Source organism: Athene noctua, chromosome 1 (assembly GCF_965140245.1).
Source record: "Athene noctua chromosome 1, bAthNoc1.hap1.1, whole genome shotgun sequence".
Lineage (NCBI taxonomy): Eukaryota > Metazoa > Chordata > Aves > Strigiformes > Strigidae > Athene > Athene noctua.
Window position 1 is genome coordinate 165,534,253 of NC_134037.1, and position 22,403 is coordinate 165,556,655.

Consider the following 22,403-nt stretch of genomic DNA (forward strand, 5'->3'; position numbering starts at 1 on the left):
CCCTCCCCGACCCGGGCGGCCGAGCCCATACCCAGCTCCCGAGTTGCGCCCGCTCGCTGAGGCTCTGCAGGGGTGCCCCGGGACCCCTCCGCTTTTGCTGGGCCTTTGGGGAAAGCACCAGGTCCTGCCTCAGGCCCTCCGCTCGCCCGAGGAGGAGGAGGAGGAGGAGGAGGAGGAGGAGGGGGAGGCGGCGGGGGGGTGGATTCCCGGCTGTGGGGTCAGGGAGGCCCGGGCGCCCGTTGCCGCCCGCCAGCCGCCGCCGCCGCCAGGGGGCGCCGCGCCCTCTCGGATGGGGGGCGCGGGGGCTCGGCGCGGGCGCGGCGCTGATTGGCTGGCGCGGGCCGGGCTGGGCGCGGGGCGCCGCTTCTTAACGGGCGGCGCGGGGCGGCGGGAGCGCTGTCACCGGGCGGGCTGCCGCGAGCCGGGCTGCCGCGAGCATGAGCGAGGTGAGCGGCTCCGGGGGGGGGGGGGGGCTGGCGGGCTCCGGGCGCCCTCGGAAAGCGGTCCGGGAGGCTGGAGCGTGGGGAGCGCCTGGCGTCGGATGTAACGGCCCCTTTTCGAAGGGCAGGTGGGGAGGGCCGGGTGCTCTCCGGGCTGGGAACCCGGTGGGGCTCTGCTGGGCTTCCCGGCGGAGCCGGGGCACCCGGGAGGTGCCTCTGTGCTGCGTGGGGAGTCTGAAAGACGCAGCTTCTGAAAAGCACATCTCCACAGGTGTGTATGCTCCTTCAAAGCATGAAACAGGACAGTGTTTTCCCCTTTGAAGGACCGTGCACACTAGTGGAGAACAGTTTGTTAAAAATGGAAAGTTTTTCTGCTAGAGCTCATGGAAAAAATGCCCTGTTTGTAGTTGGATGCTGATGTAAACTTTATAAATAGTGTCCTGGGAAGGAGTACGATTAAGGAAAAAATGTAAATAGTACCAAACATGTGAGGATTTATTCTACCACTGTAAATAAATAAGCTGAAAATTTTCACTTGTGTTTTTTTGCACTTGAAAAGTTCTCTGGGGCAAACTAGTATTTCTGTTAAGTGTCATCAGGTGTGATGATTACTTGACAGTATAGTCAGTTAAATGCTGCTCAGGTTTAGCTGGCAGATCTCACATTTTCTTTGGGAATTGGTAGAGATACCTGTAACTATGCCTTAGCCAGCACCTGGTTTTGGAGCCTATTTCCTTTATAAAAGACCTGCTGCTTTATTAACAAATAGGTATTCCTTTCTTAGCAGCACGAGTAAAGCGAAGAGCAACACCAAATAAGTTTTTACTAATTGTCGTGCAGGTGTTAATCAGCTGTACTTTTAGATGAGGTGTAAACATGAAACAAAAAGCAGTGGGGTAGGGTGGTCTCTGGTGCCAGCGTTTATGAGGAGAAGCTTACACCTTGGCTTGCAGGTCAGGCCAAAGGGGGAAAGCAGAAGAAATCCTCATTGTGCTTTTCTGCTGCTTGCAGGGATCAGGCAGCCCAGGTGTAATGCACCGGGCTCTCTGTGACCTCCTCTTGGTTGCTGCCTGTATTTATATCAACTGGCTAGAATTCATGCAGTGTGGGGTTTATTTGCAGTCACTGTCCCTTTGCCACCCAGGCTAGATGAAGTGTTCTGTGAGGTGTAACAATACCATTCTACTCCTTAAAGGTGGTATTTGGGGAAATAGCTTCTAATGACAAATAATGATTGGATGATGCTGCTATACTTAATTGTGCAAGGCACTCTTTTGTTGTAGCCCTGTGCTGGGTTGTATTTGCTCAGTAATTACCCCTTTAGTTTGAATTGCACTGCTTGCCTTTTGGATTTTAAAAGTCCTGGTGAATGTCAATACCATCCCTAGTACCAGTGTAGGGGTTCTCTCTCCATAATAGATTTCCTGTGCCTCACAGAACAGTATTCCTAGCAAACCCTTAGAGCTGGAAGATGTCTTTCTCTGGTGCAGCACTAAGCCCTGTACGTATGCTGCTTAGCCGTGTCTTCAGTGCTACTGTCACTCAGCTGACAGCATTGGAGAGTTTATCACTCACAGCTCCAAAGGATAAAAGCTTCCTTGCTGTTACCTGCCTGTCAGCTATTAATCAAAAGACTTTTCTTCCAAAGGGCATTCAGAAGCAGTTGGACCACCACAAACCACCTCACTGCAAAAGACTTGTTAAAAAACAAGGGAAAAAAGATTGGCAGAGAGCAAACTCCTTAGACATCCGTTTGCTGTGTTTGGATGGGGGTCTTGGTGGATTTCACTTGTAATGCTGTAACAGAAAAACATTTTATTTTCATTGTTTTAATCTGCTAGAAAATCTGAGGACAGGGTGATGGAAAAGAGGCTCAACTAGAGCTGTTGAAAGATTATCTCAAATAGAATGGTGTTGGTAGGGTGGGAAGGGATTTTTGCTTTGTTAACAATGGTGAGGATTTGAGTAGAGCTTGAAATGCACTTGCAGAAATCTCTAAAGAGAGCTTTCATACCCTTCAAGTTATTTACAGAGTCTTTGCATGGGTTCTTCTTCCAATGCTTCAAGCAAAATTAACTTATTTTCTTTCTTGTTTATGGGCACTGATTACCAGTCTCCTGGTGGAGAAAGCTGAACAGGAAGCAACCATTCATCTGACTAGAGTACTTCTCCATTTTCTAGCTGCAAACTTATTTTTTTTCAGGAAGGATAAAGAACTCTTATACAGAAAAGCCCTACACTCCTTTCTCTGCAATATTTGTCTGAAAATGCATTTAAGATGCTGGGCAGAAGTCAGGCCCTGTAACTAGTTACAGGAAATTTGAGGTATGAGAGTTTATGTAGTAGCCTTGCAATACATGGTTATTGCTTGGTTTTAGTGACAAATCACTTAGCTGTATCGGGAACTTCTCAGGAACATCACTGTATAATGAAACACATTTTTAGGTGTTGAAGTGGCTTTGAAGATCTGTCCTCAAATAACTGAGGAGCCTTTTCTTCAGGTCTGTAGGTGTGTTCCATTATTTTAAAGAGCCTAGAGAGAAAAGACATGCTGGAAAACATCAGCTTCTGTCAGTGAACACCCATGAGATGCAGCCCTTCTTCCATTAAAGATCTCTGACATAGGATGAATTGGGGCAAGTAGTTTTGCCTAGTGGGCTCATAACAATGCCAAATTGCCTTTCACAGCCAGTAGTTGTACCAGTGAGCCTTGACTCACAACTGGCAAAAACTTGATTCACCACAGAGAATCCTGTTGTCACTTAAGTATCTGGCATGTTGCTGATGATGTCTGGTCACAGTAGTAGTATTCCCCTGGCACAAAGGTTTGTAAGAAGCATTTCATCACAAACATTTTTGACATTCACGGCCACTATTCCTCCTGTGCTGAATGATTCTGATCGTCATGTGGAATCAGGTCTGGATTTGGGAAGGAGCACACTTAAACAATATGGTGTTACAGCCCTGGATGCTGTTCCAATGGTTCAGGGATAAAGCACACATAAGGAATCAGAGCTTAAAACAGCATTATCTGAGATTGCCTTGTTGAATGCATTTATTTCCTTTTGATATTAAAGAGTTAGAGTGTGTAGGGGAGAAATTCAGATTTAACATGTTATTTAGGTGTCTGGGTTTAGGAGAGCCACTCAAAAAATCTACCTAATCAGCCCACATGCCTGAGGCACCTGTGATTTAAGAGAAGAGCTTGCATTGGAAGAGCCTTACACAGTGTGAGTGAATTGCTGTACTGATTGTCAGGGTGCTGATGCATACCTAAGGTAGGGTTTGAGCCAGCAGCATTCTCTATTTGAGGAGCAGCCTTGCTACCAGCCAGTAGCAATAATATTCTAGCTTCCTTTTGAAACAGGCATCAACCAACCAGACACATGAAATTTGTAAGACAGGAGAGCTGTTAGAGCTTTGCCTCTGTAGAGTGCTTAGGTCCTTAGTTGTGGAAGCTAAGAGCTGGGGTCTACTTGATCTCTGTGTAAATGTAAGGTATTTTGGTCAGGCTTTGACTGCAAAGAACACCAGGTCTTGTTTCTTAAGCTACAGCAAGCTCTTTACCTTTTTTGCCTTTTGAATCCTCCAGGAACTGCTATGTTGTGTCCACCTTCAAAAGGATCATGAAGGGTGTTTGTCTGATCTGTAATAGGGGTGTGTGTAGGGCATTCATGGGGGTATGAGCTGCTATGTGGGGTATGCTTATCTAGACAGCCTGGAGTACTGAACCTCTGCTGGAGCTCAGATCATCTTCAGTGGGGGAGATATCCTTGCAGCCAACTAGGCAAAGACAGAGGCTTCACTGGAAAGGTGATAGGCCTAACACTGGAGTCAAAGACATTTTTTCTGAAACTTGAGCCTCACCAGCCCTTGGGGCAGTGTGTGTGTATGTAAGACACTAATCATCATGGCAATCTCTGCTATGGCTATCTTCAAAACTGGTCATACCACATGGCCTGGTGGTTTGGGCATGCTCCTAAACTGGCAGAGTAATAGATGGTATCTTCCCTCCAGGTTGAGGGAGAATCTGGAACATGTCCCTTACCACTCTGGACAAGTGTAGTCACCAGGAGGCTGTTAGAGAAGGAGAGGAACATGGTCAAGTGTGAAATATTAGGTGCATGTGGAGGCTTCTGCCTGAAACTGTAGCTGCTTCAGGTAGTTAAATGGGAAAACTGGGGTTCTTTCATGGGTTGCTGTCCTGAATTCAGTTGAATCTGTTGCACTGAAATGGTATTTTGGGTCTTAGAACACAAAGTGAGGATTGTATACCAATAATCCTGATAGCACTAAATCAAGGAGCTGCTGTTTGTAGGGAGAAAACATGCTGTTATTTGTTAAAAGGAGCTGCTGTTACCTTGTGTGGTGTTTGCAGTCCAGGGGAGTGTCTGAGCCAGCCAGTTGTCAGGGGGGGCCCTTCTAGATGCATTTTTTTGGATACTGCCATGACACCCAACTGTTAGCTATTGGCTTTCATTGAGATTATAACCACAGTAGGTACAAAACTGTGTAGATCTAGAAGTGCAGCAAGAACATGGCAGGGTGGAGGAGGAAATTCTGCAGCTTTTACAGGATGGGGGTGGGACAGGTAAGGCGCATGAACATCAGTTTTTAATTTTAACTTGCATCTATTTATTAGCTGGGTGGTAAATTGCAGCTCAGAAGAGGAGGAAGAAGGGAGAACAATAAGTTTTAGATCTGTCACTTTGCCTACTCCTTACATCAGTGTGGTTTCAGTGGGATCAGGCATTTTCTAAAACAGCACTTAGAAGTAAGGTTGGAAATTGATCTTAATTTGGTGAAACTGGCAGATGTACTCTTTAGAAATAAGCACACTGGTTTTTTTGCAGTGTATAGAATGCCAGCAGATTCAAACAATACTGCACTTCAATAAAGAGCAGTTAGCTTTAATAGTATGCTTCTGATATCATGTTTCCCTGTAAAAGAGTAGCTTAAAGGAAAAGCTCTTGCATTTGTAAAACAGGAAAACTCCAACCATTATACCCCAGTACTTGGTAATAGAATATTATTTCAGGTTGCAAAGACATGTTATTTTCTAGTCCAATATCCCTAAATTTTTAATGCAGGGGCAAACTTCTAAGGGTCATCCAGCAGTTTCTACATTAACCAGATCATGCTCATGATGAAATGTGGTGTATAGTTAACTTTAACAGGAACTGGGAACATTGGGGGCCTTTTCATCAAAGGTTGCTGGTTGGTTGTTGATTTGAAGAAAATATTTGATTTCCAAGCCTCTGCTATTGTATGTGCTGGGTTGGGGGGGGGTGTGACTTGGAAAATGTCTCAGAGTTTACATGTTTTATCTCTTCTCTGTAGCTTTGCTACAGAAGAACTTGTAATAGTGTGGCAAGGCCCAGACACTGGGTATGTAAATCATGAGGCACCCACTTCTTGGCTGAAGAGGATTGGGAGAAGATGGCTGTGTGCATCAGAGGAAAGCTATGCCTTTCTTCATTCTGTCAGTTGCAACAGAGCTTTAAATTCACTGAGCCATGTAATGCTTTCTCCTCTGCAAGACATAGGATCTTCTAATGAAGATGAATAACATACATTCTCCCCCTCTTTCTGAGAAAAGGTGTTCTGTTTCTTTTTCTTTCAGTTGTTTGGACATTGGGTTTCTAAAGACATAGTAGATAAGTAGAAACTAGGTCAAATCATAACCAACAAATCCTTTTCCCTCTTCTTCCTCTACTTTTAAGAAAACCAGTCTTTTCCATCTCTTTCCATAAGAGAAATAGACAGACTATATAGGCTACCTTTCTCTTAAGAAAATAAATGGCAATCTTGATGGAATAAACTCAGAACAAGGAACTGCAGAAGAGTTGCAGTTGTGAAGTTTACTATTTATGACAGGATTTGAGGTAACAATTTATCCCTACTCTCCATGTTTGCTCCTTCTCAGGCCAGACTAGTCTACTTATAGGTAAATGGGGGAAGTGTCATATAAGCCATGTGTTTGGTTGGTGCTATCTCATCTGATCAATTCATACTAAGTGGATACAGCTTTATTTATGGATGAGTATGGAATTTGGAGGAAGAAGCACAAGTTTAGTCAGAAGAAATGAAAACCGTCTGCCTACATGGCTTGAATATTAGTTACAGCTGAGCTGTCTTTCCTCTTAAAGTATTTTACAGACAGTGAATGTTCTTACATTTTCACCTTAGTATATAGTGCATGAAACATGAATGCTGGAACTCACTGCTATGGCAAGTACTATGGTAATGGTAGTAGGCAAACTGATGTTGGAAAACTTTTTTTGTTAAAGCTGAAAGAAACAAGGAGGGGGGGGGGGATGCACAATGACACCTGAAAGGTGGTGTCCTTCAGTCTGACTTTGGAGACTTCAACGATTCCTGGACTGAGACAGCAAGCTGGTGAGAAGGGTGGCACCAGGTATGAAGGTTCAGATTTTCTAATGTACGGAGAGACAGAGCTGTAACTATGGCAAAATGTATGCAAGTGTGTGTTTAGTGTCTTTAACACAGAATCTTAGTGTCCTAATGCCTGACAGAAAGGTCTGAGCTGTTTTGTCCCCAGCATTATTTGCTGCTCCTTGTCTGGCAGGTTTGAATCTAGTTGTGCTGTGCACCAGCTACTGGATAGTGCCAGCAGGACTAGAAAGCAGCAGTAACAGAACCAGAGAAAGCTGAACCAAATGTATAGGTTAACAGCTTAAACTCAGAAGGGGCATGCACCACTGTGTGCTGGAGTAGGGCAAGGCTGTGCTGGATCACAGCACAACATGAGTCTCCTAAAAATGAGGAAGAGGGGAGACCTGAGGGGATCTTGGCTAGCTGTACACATTTGTGTAGATATATTTGGAGGTATTTTAGATGCACCTTTTCTGAGAATGATGGAGCACAGTTCATAAATGTCCAAGCTATCACTGACTAGGGCTATTTCTGCAAACAAGACAACTCTTATGCTAAAGCTTGTTAACCTTGACAGGAGTTAGCAGGCTCTTCTGGAGTGAGGCAGCAAGACAGCTGGAACAGTCCTGTCAAGTCAGCATCTCCAGTAGGAACTAGTAGGATTGCACATAAGCAGCAGGCTTTCACATAAAGTGTTTTAGTTTTGCAGGGGGTGGAAGAGAACTTTAAAGGAAATCAGGGATCTGCACAATAACTTGGCAGAGTGCTGGAAAGCAGACAGTACCTGCTGCTAATGCTTGGGGAGGATTTGCATATCTGGATTCTCCCTGACCTACAAAATAAGCCTTGCTACCCAGCAGGTACCACTGGTCTGGGCACCTGGCTGTCAATCTGCCTTGGTGATGCTTTGTTCTCTATGAATCTAACACTAGAGGGATTACCAAACATTGAAATAGTAGTTGGCAGCATTCTGACTACAGAAGATACATTTCAAGGAAAAGGCTGTCAAGATCGTGATAACTCCTAAATTGGCATGTGTGTAACTAAGATGAGGCAAAAATGAATAGATCTGAGGACATCTTTGACTCCTTGAGGATTTTAGTGATATTGGACCTTCTCCTGTGACAATCAGGATATGAAGGAAGGCCAGTGATTTGTGAGGATGTTTTTATAGCTATCATAGCACTTTCCCACAAAAAGTTTGGCTTCAGTGAATTGGCATTTCTGATCCAGACTTACTGATCCAGTCTTGATGGGTACCACTGCCCACATATTGCTGTACCTTTGTGTCTCTACTAAGAAGCTGTGTGTGTTTCAGCAAAGCCCTCAATAGGCAGCACATTGAGGCTGTGCTGATAGATGGGTGCCCTCTTCTACTGAGGATGCAGGAGTTGGGGCTTTGGATGTCCAGGGTGGACTTCTCTTTGGAAGGGACCAAACAAGCCAAGTGCAGACTTTCAGACAGATGCAACATAATCTGATGGAGAGAGGCCAGGCTGAGATGAACCAGAGTGTAATGCCTAGCTAAACATGAGAACACATTTGAAAATGCTGAAGTCCATACTGGGGCAGTAGAGGAGAGGTACAGAGAAAAAAATTCTCATAAAATTCACAAGCATGTCTTTCACTTGAATTCTCTTGCTTGAATGCTTCAAGTAATGGGATTCTTCCTGTTTCTCTTGCTTTCTTTTGCAGAAAATATGCTTTTCTTTCAAATCCTCAGGATTAAATGATTTTTGTTTTAAAATACTGATTGCTCTGGTTGTTGACTAAGCACATAATTTTAACACCAATTGAAATACTCTGTAGAATGCCTTATTTATATTTAAGAGATAGTATGTGGTGGTCTGGTAATCTGAACTATGTTGAGATCTGATTCCTTGAATGCCAAACATAATGTTAGTAAAATCTGAGGTAGAGGGAGACAGGATGGAAACTGCTACAAGATTAGAAACATTAACCTGATAGGAAGGAGGAGGAAGAACTTACTAGGTAAAAGAGGATGGCTAGGCAGGCAGTTTTCTGCAGATGACATGGTGGAAAAATAAGATGTGGCTTTATAGCTGCTTCTCACACATTGCTATTAGACTCAGATCTGACAGATACACACCACCAGAAAAAAGAGCAAACACATTGTTGGCTTGGCGCATTTTAAAATGCATGTGCCAGCACACATGTGCTGGAGTTTAAGCAGGGCAGCCAAATACCTTAAGGCAGGCCAGCTTCATGCCAATTTTAATTTGCCAGTCAGACTTGGCTAACTATCACTTTCCTTCAGCAAGCTACTGGACAGCATGAACATCCAAGCCAAGCTGAATGAAGCTCTTGGATTATAGGAGATCGTCTTTTTGCTTCACAGGGTTTTTATTCTGAGCACTCTTTTGTACTTTTTTGCTTGGACTAAAAGCTTGGTGCATGTCCATCTTGGAACTGGACTTACAGGATGGATCTGCAGATGCAGAAACATTGGTAGTGAAGGATCTAGCATTAAGGCTGTAAATTGCAGAAAAGTTGCAAATTATCTGAATTCTAGTGGTCATGCTATGTACATCTTTAATAGATATCTTTGATTTCAGTGTCAGGTAGCACACAGCTGGATTTAAGTGAATGTTATTATCTGCTTTCTACTTGAAACTTAAGGAACCTATTTTTTGTCTAGTTACAGGATGGGTATGTTAGAATATTAATGAAATGAATGCATGACTTTTCTAGAGAAGCACATTAGGGTCCTTCTTTAATGGCATTGCATGATGGTTTGCCATGTTCATGTGAGAATGTCTAGCTGGGTAACAATTTTCTTTCACTTCATATGCAAGGCACAAAGTGCAGTATTGGAGCCTGATATATAAAGGGAGACTGAAGACACAAAGAATGACTGTTTGGTGTGGAGAAACTTGCAAGTTTTCATGAAACTTGAATTGCAAAACTGTTCTTTGAAAGGAGAGTGTTTGAAACAAAGTTTTTGCTAAATATGCCTGACCATGTTTCCCCTGGACTTACTCCATGGCTAGGGCACTACAGGAACTGCAGAGCATTTACTCCTGGGGCAGGTAACCTGGTGGGTCTGTCTTGAGGTCAGGGACCCTGGGAAATACCTGCAGCTGCTCAGTGAAAATTGCTTTCTTATCTTCTCTGCTGCTGTTAACAATGAAGCTGATAGCAGCATCAATTTTACTGAACAGCTGCAGGGTCCTGGGAGCTTCTGATTTATGGAAATCTCTATTTTTTTTTTTTAGCCAGTGCTTGGACAGAGCTAGTGACCTGGCTTTTCTTGTGCTTGCCGTATGTGAGCCTATTTGATTGCTGTCTCTGATTCCTGGCAATCAAGGTGACCTTGTGCATTGCCCTGTCCATTTTTCTTTTTAGCATGGCAAAATTGTTTCTAATTGATTGGCTGTGATTTAGACTCATAGCAGCTCCATCAAAGTCTCAGTGGGTCATTTCTGATACAGACTGGAACAATGTGGGACAAATCCTGTCAAGCAAGGCCCCATTTCGAGGCAGCTTTAGCAGACAATTTGGGGTTCCTCTTCCATGAATGTCCTCATGGCATAGAGCCAGAGATAACAGGTTTGCGTTGTCTCTTGGTTCAGCCCCTGGGCAGGGTGTGTTGCCAGTGCTTCAGCACACTCTCAGTCCAGTGATTCCCCTGATACTGGAATAGCCATAAAGAAGTTACTGTCATCATTGCAGATGGCTGAGGAGCTGCTCAGAGTTGCTCTCTGTGACCAGACTGGCTGCCCAGGGGTTTGAAGGAGTAGAGTAAGTGATGCATAAACATCCTTGCTGCTTCATCTTGTTCTTGTCTTGAAAATCTGAAGGTTTTGCCCTAGGGTTCAGGCAGAAAGTTCCTTTGTGTGGCAACTTGAAACTGCCATAATTAATAGATTTTAACAACCTGGCTGGCTGTATATTAGTGCAATCTAACAGACTGTAACATCTGTTTATTCCTATTTTCCTACATATTTCAGAGGTAAAGTGAGAATAAACTTTTTAATTGTACAACTGGAAAGAAAACTGAAAATGCCAACAAACTCCAGAATTTTTGCAGTCTGGGAAGAAGCAGCCTGTTTTAATAATGATAGCCAATGTGATCAGATATGAAGCAATTTGTCAGTGCAGACTTTTGCTGTTAATAACCCAAGCTGTCCCTTGAAGACAGCCTCTAACTCAATTACAGTTGGCTTTGTAGCTCAGCAAATTAGATTACCCTAAACTTCAGAAGGATCTGGAAGAATGAAATATAAAGTATATATTTGTTATGAAAGCACCATCCATAATCAGTTATACTATGTCTAGGCAAGGACTGTGACCCCTTAATTGGCTTAGGGCACTCTTCCTATCTGGGGATAGGATACCCAACATACCATCTGAAACTAAATGCTTTTCCCAGATCCTCAAGGTTCTCTTCGCTCTTAATCAGATGCCACAGTCAGTTGCCATTAACTGTCTGTATTGCCTGCACAGGTGGCCAAGGCTTATAATTTAGGCTACATGGAAGTACCCATGTTGCTCCACATTTTACTCCTTTGCAGAGTAAAGATTGCTAGGAGGTAATGGAACGTCACAGGGTGATACAGCTTGCTGTGTTTCATGGTATGAAGCACTGACTTGCTCCAATTCAGTTCCCAGAACAAAACTGTGGAGCCTCCTTCCCATGGTACTGCCTGCTGCCTGTTCTGTTATCCTGGTACAACTGTGTGTGAATCAGACACATCAACTACATGACTGAAATGATCCAGCTAAATACATAGCTTGTTTCTGTTGATCATTTCAGTGATTGTTTTCAACACAGCTTTGCTGAAGGGTTATTTTTAACTTGAATAATTTTAGTGCTCTTGTTTTCTGTATGACCTTGTAAACAAATGTAGGTGAACAAATGAGACCCTGGGGATGGGAAAGTGTGGCTGGCTTGGGCTAGACTGGGAAGTAGGAGTTCTTAAGGCAGGTTCCCTGCCCAGAAGTGCCATTTCTGGCACTGTAGTGCCAGGTCTGATGCTGCCAATAGATAAATAACAGGAGAAAAAAGGAAGAGACCACCTTAACTTCAGTCATTTTTCATTTATGCCATTTAGCTTAATCAATTCTTATGTAATTGAAATATTCCTCTTGGGTCACCTTGATGTTTACTCCATATCAATTTCTAGTGTAATTAGGGTATGGGCTGTATCACCAGTGTCCAAAAGAGAGCTGAGGTATTTGGTGGGGGAGTGGTGAGAGAATGCTTACTCTAATTGATTTTGCTAAACAAAACCTAACATGCAGTTTGGAGAAACTCCACAGTATCACACTGAGGTTCCAACTCTACTCATGCGAGTATTTCTGATGAAGACAGCTACTTGTTCACATATGAGTTACCCCTGTAAATAAGCTTTGCAGGATCAAATCCTCCATTTCCTGCAGGAAAAAAAGGGATTACTTCTCATGGCTGGCATGGTAATTAACAGGATTTGGGAAATACATTCTTGCAGCTTCTTTCAAAATTAACTTCAAAGATTCCATTAATCCTTGCCTCAAAAAAAGTGATTACAATGTGTTTGGAAAAATACCTGCTTAATAATGTTTTAATTCAAATATGCTAATAACATAAATATTAAGCTAGCTACTGTTTGTGCTAATTATGTTGATTACATTTGGTGTTGGTGTAAATATTCTGTTTAGAACATTATATTGACTCTGAATACAAAATCAGCAGGTTCTCACTGTGCTGATTTTTAAGTTACAGCCCAGCACTGGCAAAAGTGGGGCACAGTGGAAGTTCTTCTCTGTGCTATTGGAATACTTAAAAAAAGCACTGTATGTGGGTTGTTACATCCCAGGCAGTGATTCTCTCTGCTTATTTTCATTAGGTGCCTTCTTATTTAACTGGAAAGCATGCTGGGTGCTGAAGCTATGTGTATGCTCTGGAGTGCCTGTTCTGAGGACTGACTTCAAACCAAAAACTGTCTGGACAAAAGTGAACAAATCACACCTCTTAAATTGAGGCAAATGCCCTGAGCTCTGCGAGCAACCCCATGATTAAGGCACTCTGCCCATTGCATGGAGTAGCAGTTTTGCATAGGTGTGTAAACTAAATCTGTTTTACATGGACAATGACCACACTGCAGAAAAACCCAAACCCTGGAGCAGGGACTGCAACTCTATCTTTCAACTACCCTGAGAAGCCTCAGCTTCAAGGTTACTCCTTCAATTGGTTTTTCTGTGCCTGGTTGTCCAGTGAATCAACAGCAGGGCCAGGGCCTTCCACTAGCATGCCTCCCTGTGCTGTCTCATGGGATCTCTGGGTTCACCCTGACTAAGCAGTACCTAAACCTGTATGCCCTCCTTCCTGGGGAAATGCAGCAACTAGTACATCAGCAGTCAACCGGATAAATTGTCTGCTTTTCACACAGGCCGCAGCTTGTATGGACACCTATACCTTGAATATAGTGCTTTCCTTCTGCATTTGAAAGTAGTGTTTGAGGCTTAATTTTGCACCAGTGTAAAAGTCAAAGATGCAAGGGTATGAATGTTGAGATCCAGGTTGTGTTCTTTATAAAAGGATGAAAGGAAATTGCAAAGAGATTGTATCTTGCCCAGATCATTGCAATAGTAAGAGCCAGGCACTGATGCACAGTGTCTAGAAGGAAAATAACCTGTAGTTATCCACAGCCTTGTTTCTGACAAATACTACTGTGGTTTCTAGAATGACAATGTGCATGTGTGTGTGTACTCATGTGCCTTCAGTGAGTGCAAAAGTCATAGAAAACTAGTGCTGGTCACTGTGCCAACTTTTAGCCACTGCAGTTTGAATCCTGTCAGTTCATCTCAGTCCACCTGTGGAGTTTTAATTCATCAAAATAGTTACAGGAGATCCTTAAAATTAAGGGCAATCAAGAGCTACTCAAGTAGAACACTGCTTGACCCATGAAGATAATTACAGAAATTGTCACAGTGCCAGGGATCATTTAGTTTTGACAGCCAGTATAGAAAGATGGATTCTGGCACTCTTGCTCTGGCAATATTATGCTTCCCTGGCAGTGCAAGACAGCCAGAAAACTGACTGTAGAAAACTCCCTTTGTGTAAAGGAGCATGCAAAGAAGGTGCTACATAGGTGAGAGTAGAGGCCATATCCTGAAGAACTGAGATTCTAGGGTGAGAACAGCTAGGGAAAAGTGGTAGTCTCTGAAAAGCTACTTCTACCAGAAATGTAAGTTTGGTCATAACCAGGAGTGGACTCCTTTGTACTGAAGTGTATGTTGATAAGCATTTTTCCTTTCTGTCAGTTGCCCAAAAAATGTGGTATGCAATTTCTTACAATGATGTGTAAGACAGAAGTAATGGATGCATTATGAAATGTACGCATCATTCAGACCAAATATTGGCTAGATGTTCTGTACCTGATGCAATTACCTTGAATGTGGGCTTTGAAGCACACTTTCATCTCTTAAATATTCAGTATCATGTCTATAAAAATGTGGGGAAAAAAGTGGAGTAACTTGTAATGGAGGGACAAATAGACCAGGGAGGAAAGTTTGCTTGTGTAGCTTGTAATGCGATTTTCATGACTACATTCAAGCTTCTCTCTGGGATTCTTCAGTTCTGTCTGCAGATGAGGTTTAGGTGACTGGCTGTGAGTGATGTGAATGAACCTGTATGTTACAGAAGTTGGTTTGGGGTTTACTACCTGGCTGTATTGCAGACCAATTTTGTGAAGAATTATATTGAGAGAATGAATGAAATGGCAGAGTTTGTGCATGACTTTACAGCAGTATACTTTATCCTGGCTGTTCATATTTGTACTTTTTGATGCATAACTTCAGAAAAATACAGTGGTGCTAAAATTCCAGTCCCAGTACTTAGAGGCCAGGTACCCCTTGCAGCTTCAGCAAACAGGAATCTTTGTCACAGCAACATCATTTTTGCTGCTCTTAACTTTTTATCTCAAACACGGTAATATATTCTGTCCTTTTTACTGTGTTGTGGTTAAGAGTAAAGTTTTTCACACTTGAAAGTGTGAAATGCTGAGTGCTATAGTTTCAAGTCAATACATGACACAAGAAAGAGGTTATCAAACATAGTGAAACAGAAGTCTGCAGTAAAGAAAAGTTTAACCTAATTAATCACATTGAAACCCTGAATTCTGCAGTGTATACGCTCACCCCAGGTCATAGCTGCTTGGTTCTTGCCCCTACTTAAATTTTGGATCTTCATTTAGTTTCTGACATAGGTTGTGTTCTTCACTAAAGTATGAAAGAGAAACAATTGCAAAATTCCTGTTGATTTCAGTTGGCTCAGGATATTGCCTCATTACATAATTGTCAAGTGGCGTGTACACATAATATATTGATCTACTGACAATAGCTGATGTTTCCCTCAATGCCCATGCTTGTTTTTAAAGTGAATAGATTTATGTTATTTTTCAATAACAAAAATTATACCTGCTGTTAAAAAGCATGGAAAACTTTGGGTTCTTAGAACCAGCGAAGTTGTGTATAATATGCTTGCACAGGAGGGACATGGAAATAGAGTGAATGTAGGTACCACATTTGATAGTCTGTTTTTTCATAGTTCTGTGTTTTTAATCTAGATTTGTCTAATTCTTTAGTTTGTAGGAAGCATGCATGCTAATGAAATGCCTTAGAAATTCCACATAGGGGAAACTAAAATTACATACTATCAACCTTCAGGCAGTAGTGGTTATGTAAGAGGTATGCTTTGGAATCATACCTATGCCTATAGTATAATGAACCTCAACTGGGGCTTCAGTAGTCCAAAAAACTGTGTCTTCAAAGATCAACCAACACTAAAGATCAGCCTTTTAAAAGTTTTTCGTTGTACTGGATAACGTCAACCCCTGATTGTCCTAAGTTGAGGAACTGTACAGTAAGTATGTAGTCCTGAAAACAGCAGGTAGAAATTGCTGTTGCTCTTGATCATTCTGCTGTTGACTAAGAAGCTTTTCTTCCTTGGAAAACGTGGAAAGTTCTTAAGCAGATATTTACAGTGATGTTTTCATTTGCAGAAAGGTTATAAACTTTATAAGTTTGTAAAATGTATTTTTCAGTACTTTTTCATTTTAAGGCTAAAGCAGCTAAACTCTTTAATTAAAGTAGAAGGCTGTGAAATAAGGTGCTTATAAATTGAATCAAGCTAAACTATTTTATATTTCTTACGGAGAAAATTTTGTGTAGAGAATTGATAGTGCAGAACAAAGGCTTATTTGGCACACAGCTGGCTGACCCACAGCCATTTTTGTGCTGCATTTACAAGCATGTATTTCCTTCTGTCACACATGTAATGCCTTTTGTTAGGGATGGACTTCATAGCAAAACAAGGCTTAAGAAAAGCTTACTATATGCACAGACTTGTCATTCAGTACAGAACATACTAATAACATTTCATATATGTCAATGAAATTACATTTTTGACCCAATCCAAGTCTACACTGACTTTCTGCTATTCACTTTAAAAAAAACTTTCAACCTTTTCTATTCTTTTAATTCTACCCTTGGATGCTCTTTCATTCTTTGTTGTAGAAATAATACATTTTGAAAATCGGTAGGCACTGCTTTCCTGGGATACAGTCTGCTCTACCTTGTTGGCCTTGCAATGAGATGAAGAAGCAGAATAATGTCATTACTGTAAGGGCTCATTTGTCGGAACTTTCTGGCAGCTTTGTGTCCCTGATCTTGGGCCTTCTGTGGCTCATTGAAAAACAAACAACCTCTCTGCCCTCAAAAATTCTGTAATCAACACCTGGCTACAATCCCTAACACTGAGGTGCTAATTGGAAGCATAACTGAAAAGGTCAGGCTATTCCAAGGCAAGAACAGAATGTAAGATTAAAGGCAAAAATTAGGCTTGGGAGTGCAGGAGGGGCTGGAAGAATGAGTAGAAAAGTTGCTGCAGTAATTTAACATTCTTAAAGTCCTCTGGGCTGCAAATTCACTTTTGACCTTAGTTTGTACACCTAGGGGACTAATTTAGTACAGTTTTACATACGTCGTTAACTAGCTGCTGTGTATCGCACTGAGAATTTAACAGGGAAGTGTTCTTTTCTTACTGGGATTTTGGGCATGTGGCAGTAGTCCTTTTTTCTTTTCTGACAAATTGGGAGTGACTTTGATTTTTGGAGACATTTTTAATGATGTGCCTTTGATGTTTTGTAAAACCACTGAGTTAAAAATTAATATAGCCCCAAGCAGTCATAAACTATGTTTCCTCCCACGCAACATAGCAACAAAACTGTTTATCCTGTTTTACTGTGTAATCATTACAGTTTTGCACTCGTGTTCACTTTGGCTTGATGTTTCTTCTTCGATGCCTAGTAGAAAGCTTATTCAATGTTTTTGTCCTACTGCTTGCCCTAAAATGCTGGAGAATTTTAGAAGCAATCTTTGAATGAGGAAAGCTAGTTATAGGAAATGAAGCATTAGACTGCTTTTATCTTGTAAAATATGGTAAACAATTTAGGGATTTTCTCTTTAAAAACAAACCTCAGAAATTAATATTTTCCAGATTTTAATTTGATCTATTGCATCTGGGCACAATACTTGTTATACCAGCTTCTGGAGGGCTTTCATCCATTGCTTCCTGAAAATACCCCTAATAACTCTTCCTCATGTTTAGTCCTCCTCTGAAGGACAGAGCTAAGCTTTTTACAGCCTGTGGTAGTGTCATGAAAGGTGATGAAAGAAGCAAACAGTTCCAGCTCCTAATAATATCTGCATCTTGAAAATGTTTTAAAAAATAGGTCCACTGATTGTATTGAAATAAAAGGCTAAAGGCTCTGCAGGTGGATGATAACACTATATATGACTTTTTCATAAGTTACAGTGCCTTGTTAATGGGAAACTGATTTTCACTTTCAAATCCATTGCACTCACTTAAAAGACAGCACAGTGCTTATAATCAAAATATGTATATAACTGAAGGAAAGGCTATCAGAAGCTTGTTGGCAGACTTTCAGGCTTCATTCTGTATATGTTCAGCGGTCACCAATCAAACAAATAGCTGTAGATACTTAAATAGATTTTGGACTTAAAGAAAAAATTCTTGACCTCATGAACAGAAAAACCTTCATTGACCAAAGCCAAGTTTTTGTTTCCTTTGACAACTTTTTCTCCTCCCTGAGGGGAAATCCTGAGATACAAAATAAATGTGTGGAACCATATTCCAGCACTCTATCAACAGCAGACCAACCTGACAGGTGTAGCCTAGGGAGAAAAAAGAAGCTTTCATAAAGACTAAGTAGCACAGCCTGAAATGCTCAGGAAATAAGGTAACTTGAAGAAGCATTTAAAAACGAACAAGGGAGGAAAAAGCAATAGTTACGATTTTATAGATGGCAAAAATACAGTATTTGTGTTCTTGAGAGGTCCCAGTAAATCAACGCAGGAATTTATAATAGTTTCAAGTGTGGACTGAAATTGAAAAATGGAAATATTAACCAAACCTTAAATAAAGATGTAAAGGTTACTATCTAGCAAAACTGGTTGGTGGGTGGATTTATGGGTTTCTGGCTGTTGGTAACTTGCGCTTTTGTAAAAGATGTTTATCCCTTTAGAATCCCATCCTTTGTTATGGGTCAAGCTCTCTCCTATTTTAGCTCTGAGGCTCCAGGGAGAATATATTTCCATCGTATGGGGAGACTGTAGCTGTGGTTATAGACTCAGTTGTTTTCTCTAGGGATGCTCTGTCTCATTGCACAGAGTGAAGATGAGCAGAGCCAGTAGAGCAGAGATACATGCACTGAAGTCTGCCACAGAGAAGATGAGGAACCCCACCACTGACATGTGGATGCATGATAGACCATATGAGCTCTTCTGTATTCTACTGGGGGCTTTGAAGAGCTTTATTTTCCCTCTGGCTTCTATAATAGGAGCTAAGAGTACACATGAAGGTTTTGTAACTTACGTTGTGAATAGCTCCATATAAGCAGAAGTCACTGAAAGTACCGCTGCTGTGGGAGATGGGTAGAAACCAGAGGAGCAGAGAAGGTTTTAACCAGATATTCTAGAGTAAATACCTTCAGATAAGTATGAATCTTCATAAGTGAATCAACATGACTGTTGATCACAAATAGTTTAGTTTGCAGTGCTACTGTAGCTGTTAACTTTCCCGGTGCATGAGGATGTGCTGCCTCTGGCTGAATGCAGCTGTATTTATTCACTGAGTTTAATACTAAGTAGTTTTTTTACATGTGCAACCTTAGAGGAGGAATTTAGTCTATTTCAGTAATACAGCCAAGTACGAGTAATTTTGCATAATAAAGACAAGTTTTGCCATACTTATTAAAGTACTTCCACCTGTGAGATGCTTCCTCTGGGGGATGCAGTTTAACTTTCACAGTGACCATTCCTAAACTAGGAAGTTACCACACTAATACAGCCCTGCCACTCTGAATATTTATTTGGTCTGCACTGGTGTTTGCCATGTGTTACCTAGTAGAATGACTTAAATCAGTTTGTTTCATGGAAAGTCATGAGGCTATTCCTTGGTGAGAGTGAATTGAAGTTTGAAGTTTTATCTCCACTTGTGGCTGAAGTGGAAAGATGAGTCTTCTGGCCAAAGTCAGGTCAGAGAATCAGGGAAATGGAGGCACAATGGGGACCTGAAGAATGTCCTACTGTAGCTTATACCCTTGCACTACTGGAAACTTGACTATGTATATCCTATCACTAATGTGATAATTATATGCAGTTGCACACATACAGCTGTACCTAAATGGTACTAAGCATTCCTGTTCTGACTGGTAGTGTTTCAGAGCAACACTGCATGAGAGTGAATGACTATCCAATGTATCGAGGAGAAATCAGGCAGTAATTGCTAGTAATTTCAAGAGAAAAATGCACATTTAAGTTTGTTCTAAACACTTGCTTTGGGTTTTTTCCCCTAACAGAGACAAGGAACCGGAGCTACAAATGGAAAAGACAAGGCAACTGGCGAGAATGGTAAGGGTAGACTGTATTACTTGATGGAGATTGAGTCAAATTCGACCAATTTTTTTGTTATTGTAATGATAGATGTCAGGTAGCATGGCCTTGGCTTCAGGTCTTAACTTTTGAATGTGTTTTAAAAACAGGAAGGGCTTCAGTGATGATGTTTTCTTTATATTTGTACATTCAAATAATTTATTAGAGACCTGATTCTGAGCTTGTATTATGGTAAACCAAAGGGCTCTGTAGAAGTCAATACAGATGCAAATGAAGCTAGAACAAGACAGTGTTGTGTATGTGTGTAAAGGACACCAGGAGACTAGGTTAAGTATTATGAGCATCTGCTATGTGAATGAGGAAGGTGGACAAAAGTGAACTAATTACAAAGGACTTGTTCATAAACACAGCTTCTGTGGCCTGATTCATCCCACCTAATTTTAGGCCCATAACTAAGATACTGAAGTTAGAAGCCACTTGCATAGAGCTCATTTGAGTGTTGCTAGAGATAGGCTATGGATAGACCATATGGCAAATAGGCTCCAAACTTTGGCACTCTACATGAGCAAATTGGGACTCATGCTCCACTGGTCTAAGGGGTGAGTCATTGATTTTCAGACTTTAACAAAGGGGCTGTGTGGAATCAATTTCTGCCCCTTAAGTGGCACAAACGATTGGAAAATGTTGATTTTTTTTTTATTTGCTTCTGAAGTCAAACTGAATTTCCAGTGAAAACAGCAATTGTATTTTAGCTGAAATCTCATTTTGTTTTCTAGAGGAGACAGAAATGCTTTATATACAAATGATCACTTAATTAAATACCATCAGAAACATTTTTTAAAGGAAGACATTTTGATCAGCTTTATTATATACCCAACTGATGAGGCAGCATCAGTTTGTAGACACTCATGAACAGGTCGGGGATTGAACTATATAAATATGCTGTTTGCTTCTGTTTGTTCATCCAGTTCTAATTAAAAGAATATATTCTGGTAGTTCATACCATCTACTAAAAAAGCAGGAAGAATGTTAAGTGTCATCTTTGAAAAGCCAAGGGTTTTCTAAGATGGGATATTTGAGCGGTTATGTAAGATACACATTTTGGTCTTCATGCATTTGCCTGTACAGAATTTTTGGGCCCTTTGAGGCAACACATCCTAAAACATTAAGAGACTTCTTTATGCTTAGTTTTCCTGTTACAGAGAGGTGACTTTCCCATAAGGGCTGTTTGCATAATGTTACAGTAAATGAAATCTGTATGTGATGTTCCCAATATGATAAAACACAAATTAGAGTGGAAAAAAGAAATAAATATTTTGGCTTGTTATAGTGTCTTGAATTAGTGGGAACAAATGCACCCTGACAGCAAAGCTATTTGCATTCTCAGGTTAACAAGAAGCGAAAGCAAGCAAAATTGTCATCCATTCAGGCAGCATGGGAAGCATGTTTTTCTCTTTACTTTAACATTATGAACTGAGCTCATTGCCTTGAATTTGTTCACAAATAACTGTCCTGTTGTCAGGTTTAGCTTAGATTTAGTGATTCTGCGGCCTTTTAAAAAACAAATTATTTTTTTTCTCAAAGGGAATTTTGAGTGAAAAGGAACTGCATCATTAATTCACAAATATATATGAATCTAGATGTAGTTCAGTTTTAGGTATCATAAACAGGTGGATGCACAGTTAATCTTAGACAGATGGATACCAATTATTTTTTGTAATGAAATTAAAACAAAAAACCCCTGTTCCCTGTGATCTTCTTATCTTCCCAATCCACATGCTTGCATGAAAGTAAAGCAGAATCTGAACCTGAAGTTGAATTCTAAATCAAAGATGCAAAAAATGTATAGCTCTTTGTCGTTATTAGCTCTGTGTAGTTAGAACTCGAACAGAAGTGATTTATTCCTCTGAAAACTGGGGGTGTGCTGTAAACCTACATGCACAATATAAATCCTGTTACATGTTTTTTGGCCAGAAGTCTGCAGTACATTCATGTCTTAAATTTTCATTGTGGCTGTTATCAGCCTCTCCAGATATTTGTTTCCCTGTAAAAAGGAAATTTTCCCTCTTGTTGAAAAGGTGGGGGAGAAACCAAAAACCCCTTTCATCATCTTGTTTAAAAAAAATTCATGCCATGAAAATGTTTGAAAAGGCAAAATAGTCTGGTCACTGTCCTTGCCCTTGATTACAAGATCAGACAAAGGTGCTAAAAACCAGCACTAACAACAAATAATGATGCTTAGCTGTTTTCAGGGCTTTTGATTCACACAGTGGAGTCGCAGCTATAGATCACATGTTGTTAGTGCATTGTTTGTAGAAAATGAGTTTTGTTCCTGTCTCTAGGCTGGCTCAAAACAGAAGAAAAGAAAACTATTGAGCATGGTAATGTGTGTTCTCCCTCTTTGAAGACATGTATGGTGTTGCTGTCACTGTAAAGCATTCAGGGAAATTCAGTCTCTGAAGATTCCTTTTATAGTAGTGATGGTTTTGTTAGACACAAATGCATGCTCTTGTTGCTATCTAAGGAAGGTCAAACATTATATCCTTAGTTGTATTTAGTTCCTACCACCACAGGAGTGGTGTCTTAGCTAGCCTCCTTTCCAGTGGAGGATTTTATCTCACACAAAATGCAGGCTCAGTCCCAGTGTCT

The 22,403-nt window shown here is 41.1% G+C and overlaps 1 protein-coding gene across 1 annotated transcript in view; it reads left to right on the forward strand.

Moving 5' to 3' along the window:
- The first annotated feature begins 356 nt into the window (after positions 1–356).
- Positions 357–22,403, forward strand: part of PCP4 (Purkinje cell protein 4) — a 52,558-nt gene continuing 30,511 nt past the window's right edge. Inside the window, exons 1-2 of the mRNA XM_074904000.1 lie at positions 357–446; positions 19,721–19,772. Of these exons, the coding sequence (XP_074760101.1) occupies positions 438–446; positions 19,721–19,772 (61 nt within the window). The 5' untranslated portion in view covers positions 357–437. The remainder of the gene's footprint in view (positions 447–19,720; positions 19,773–22,403) is intronic.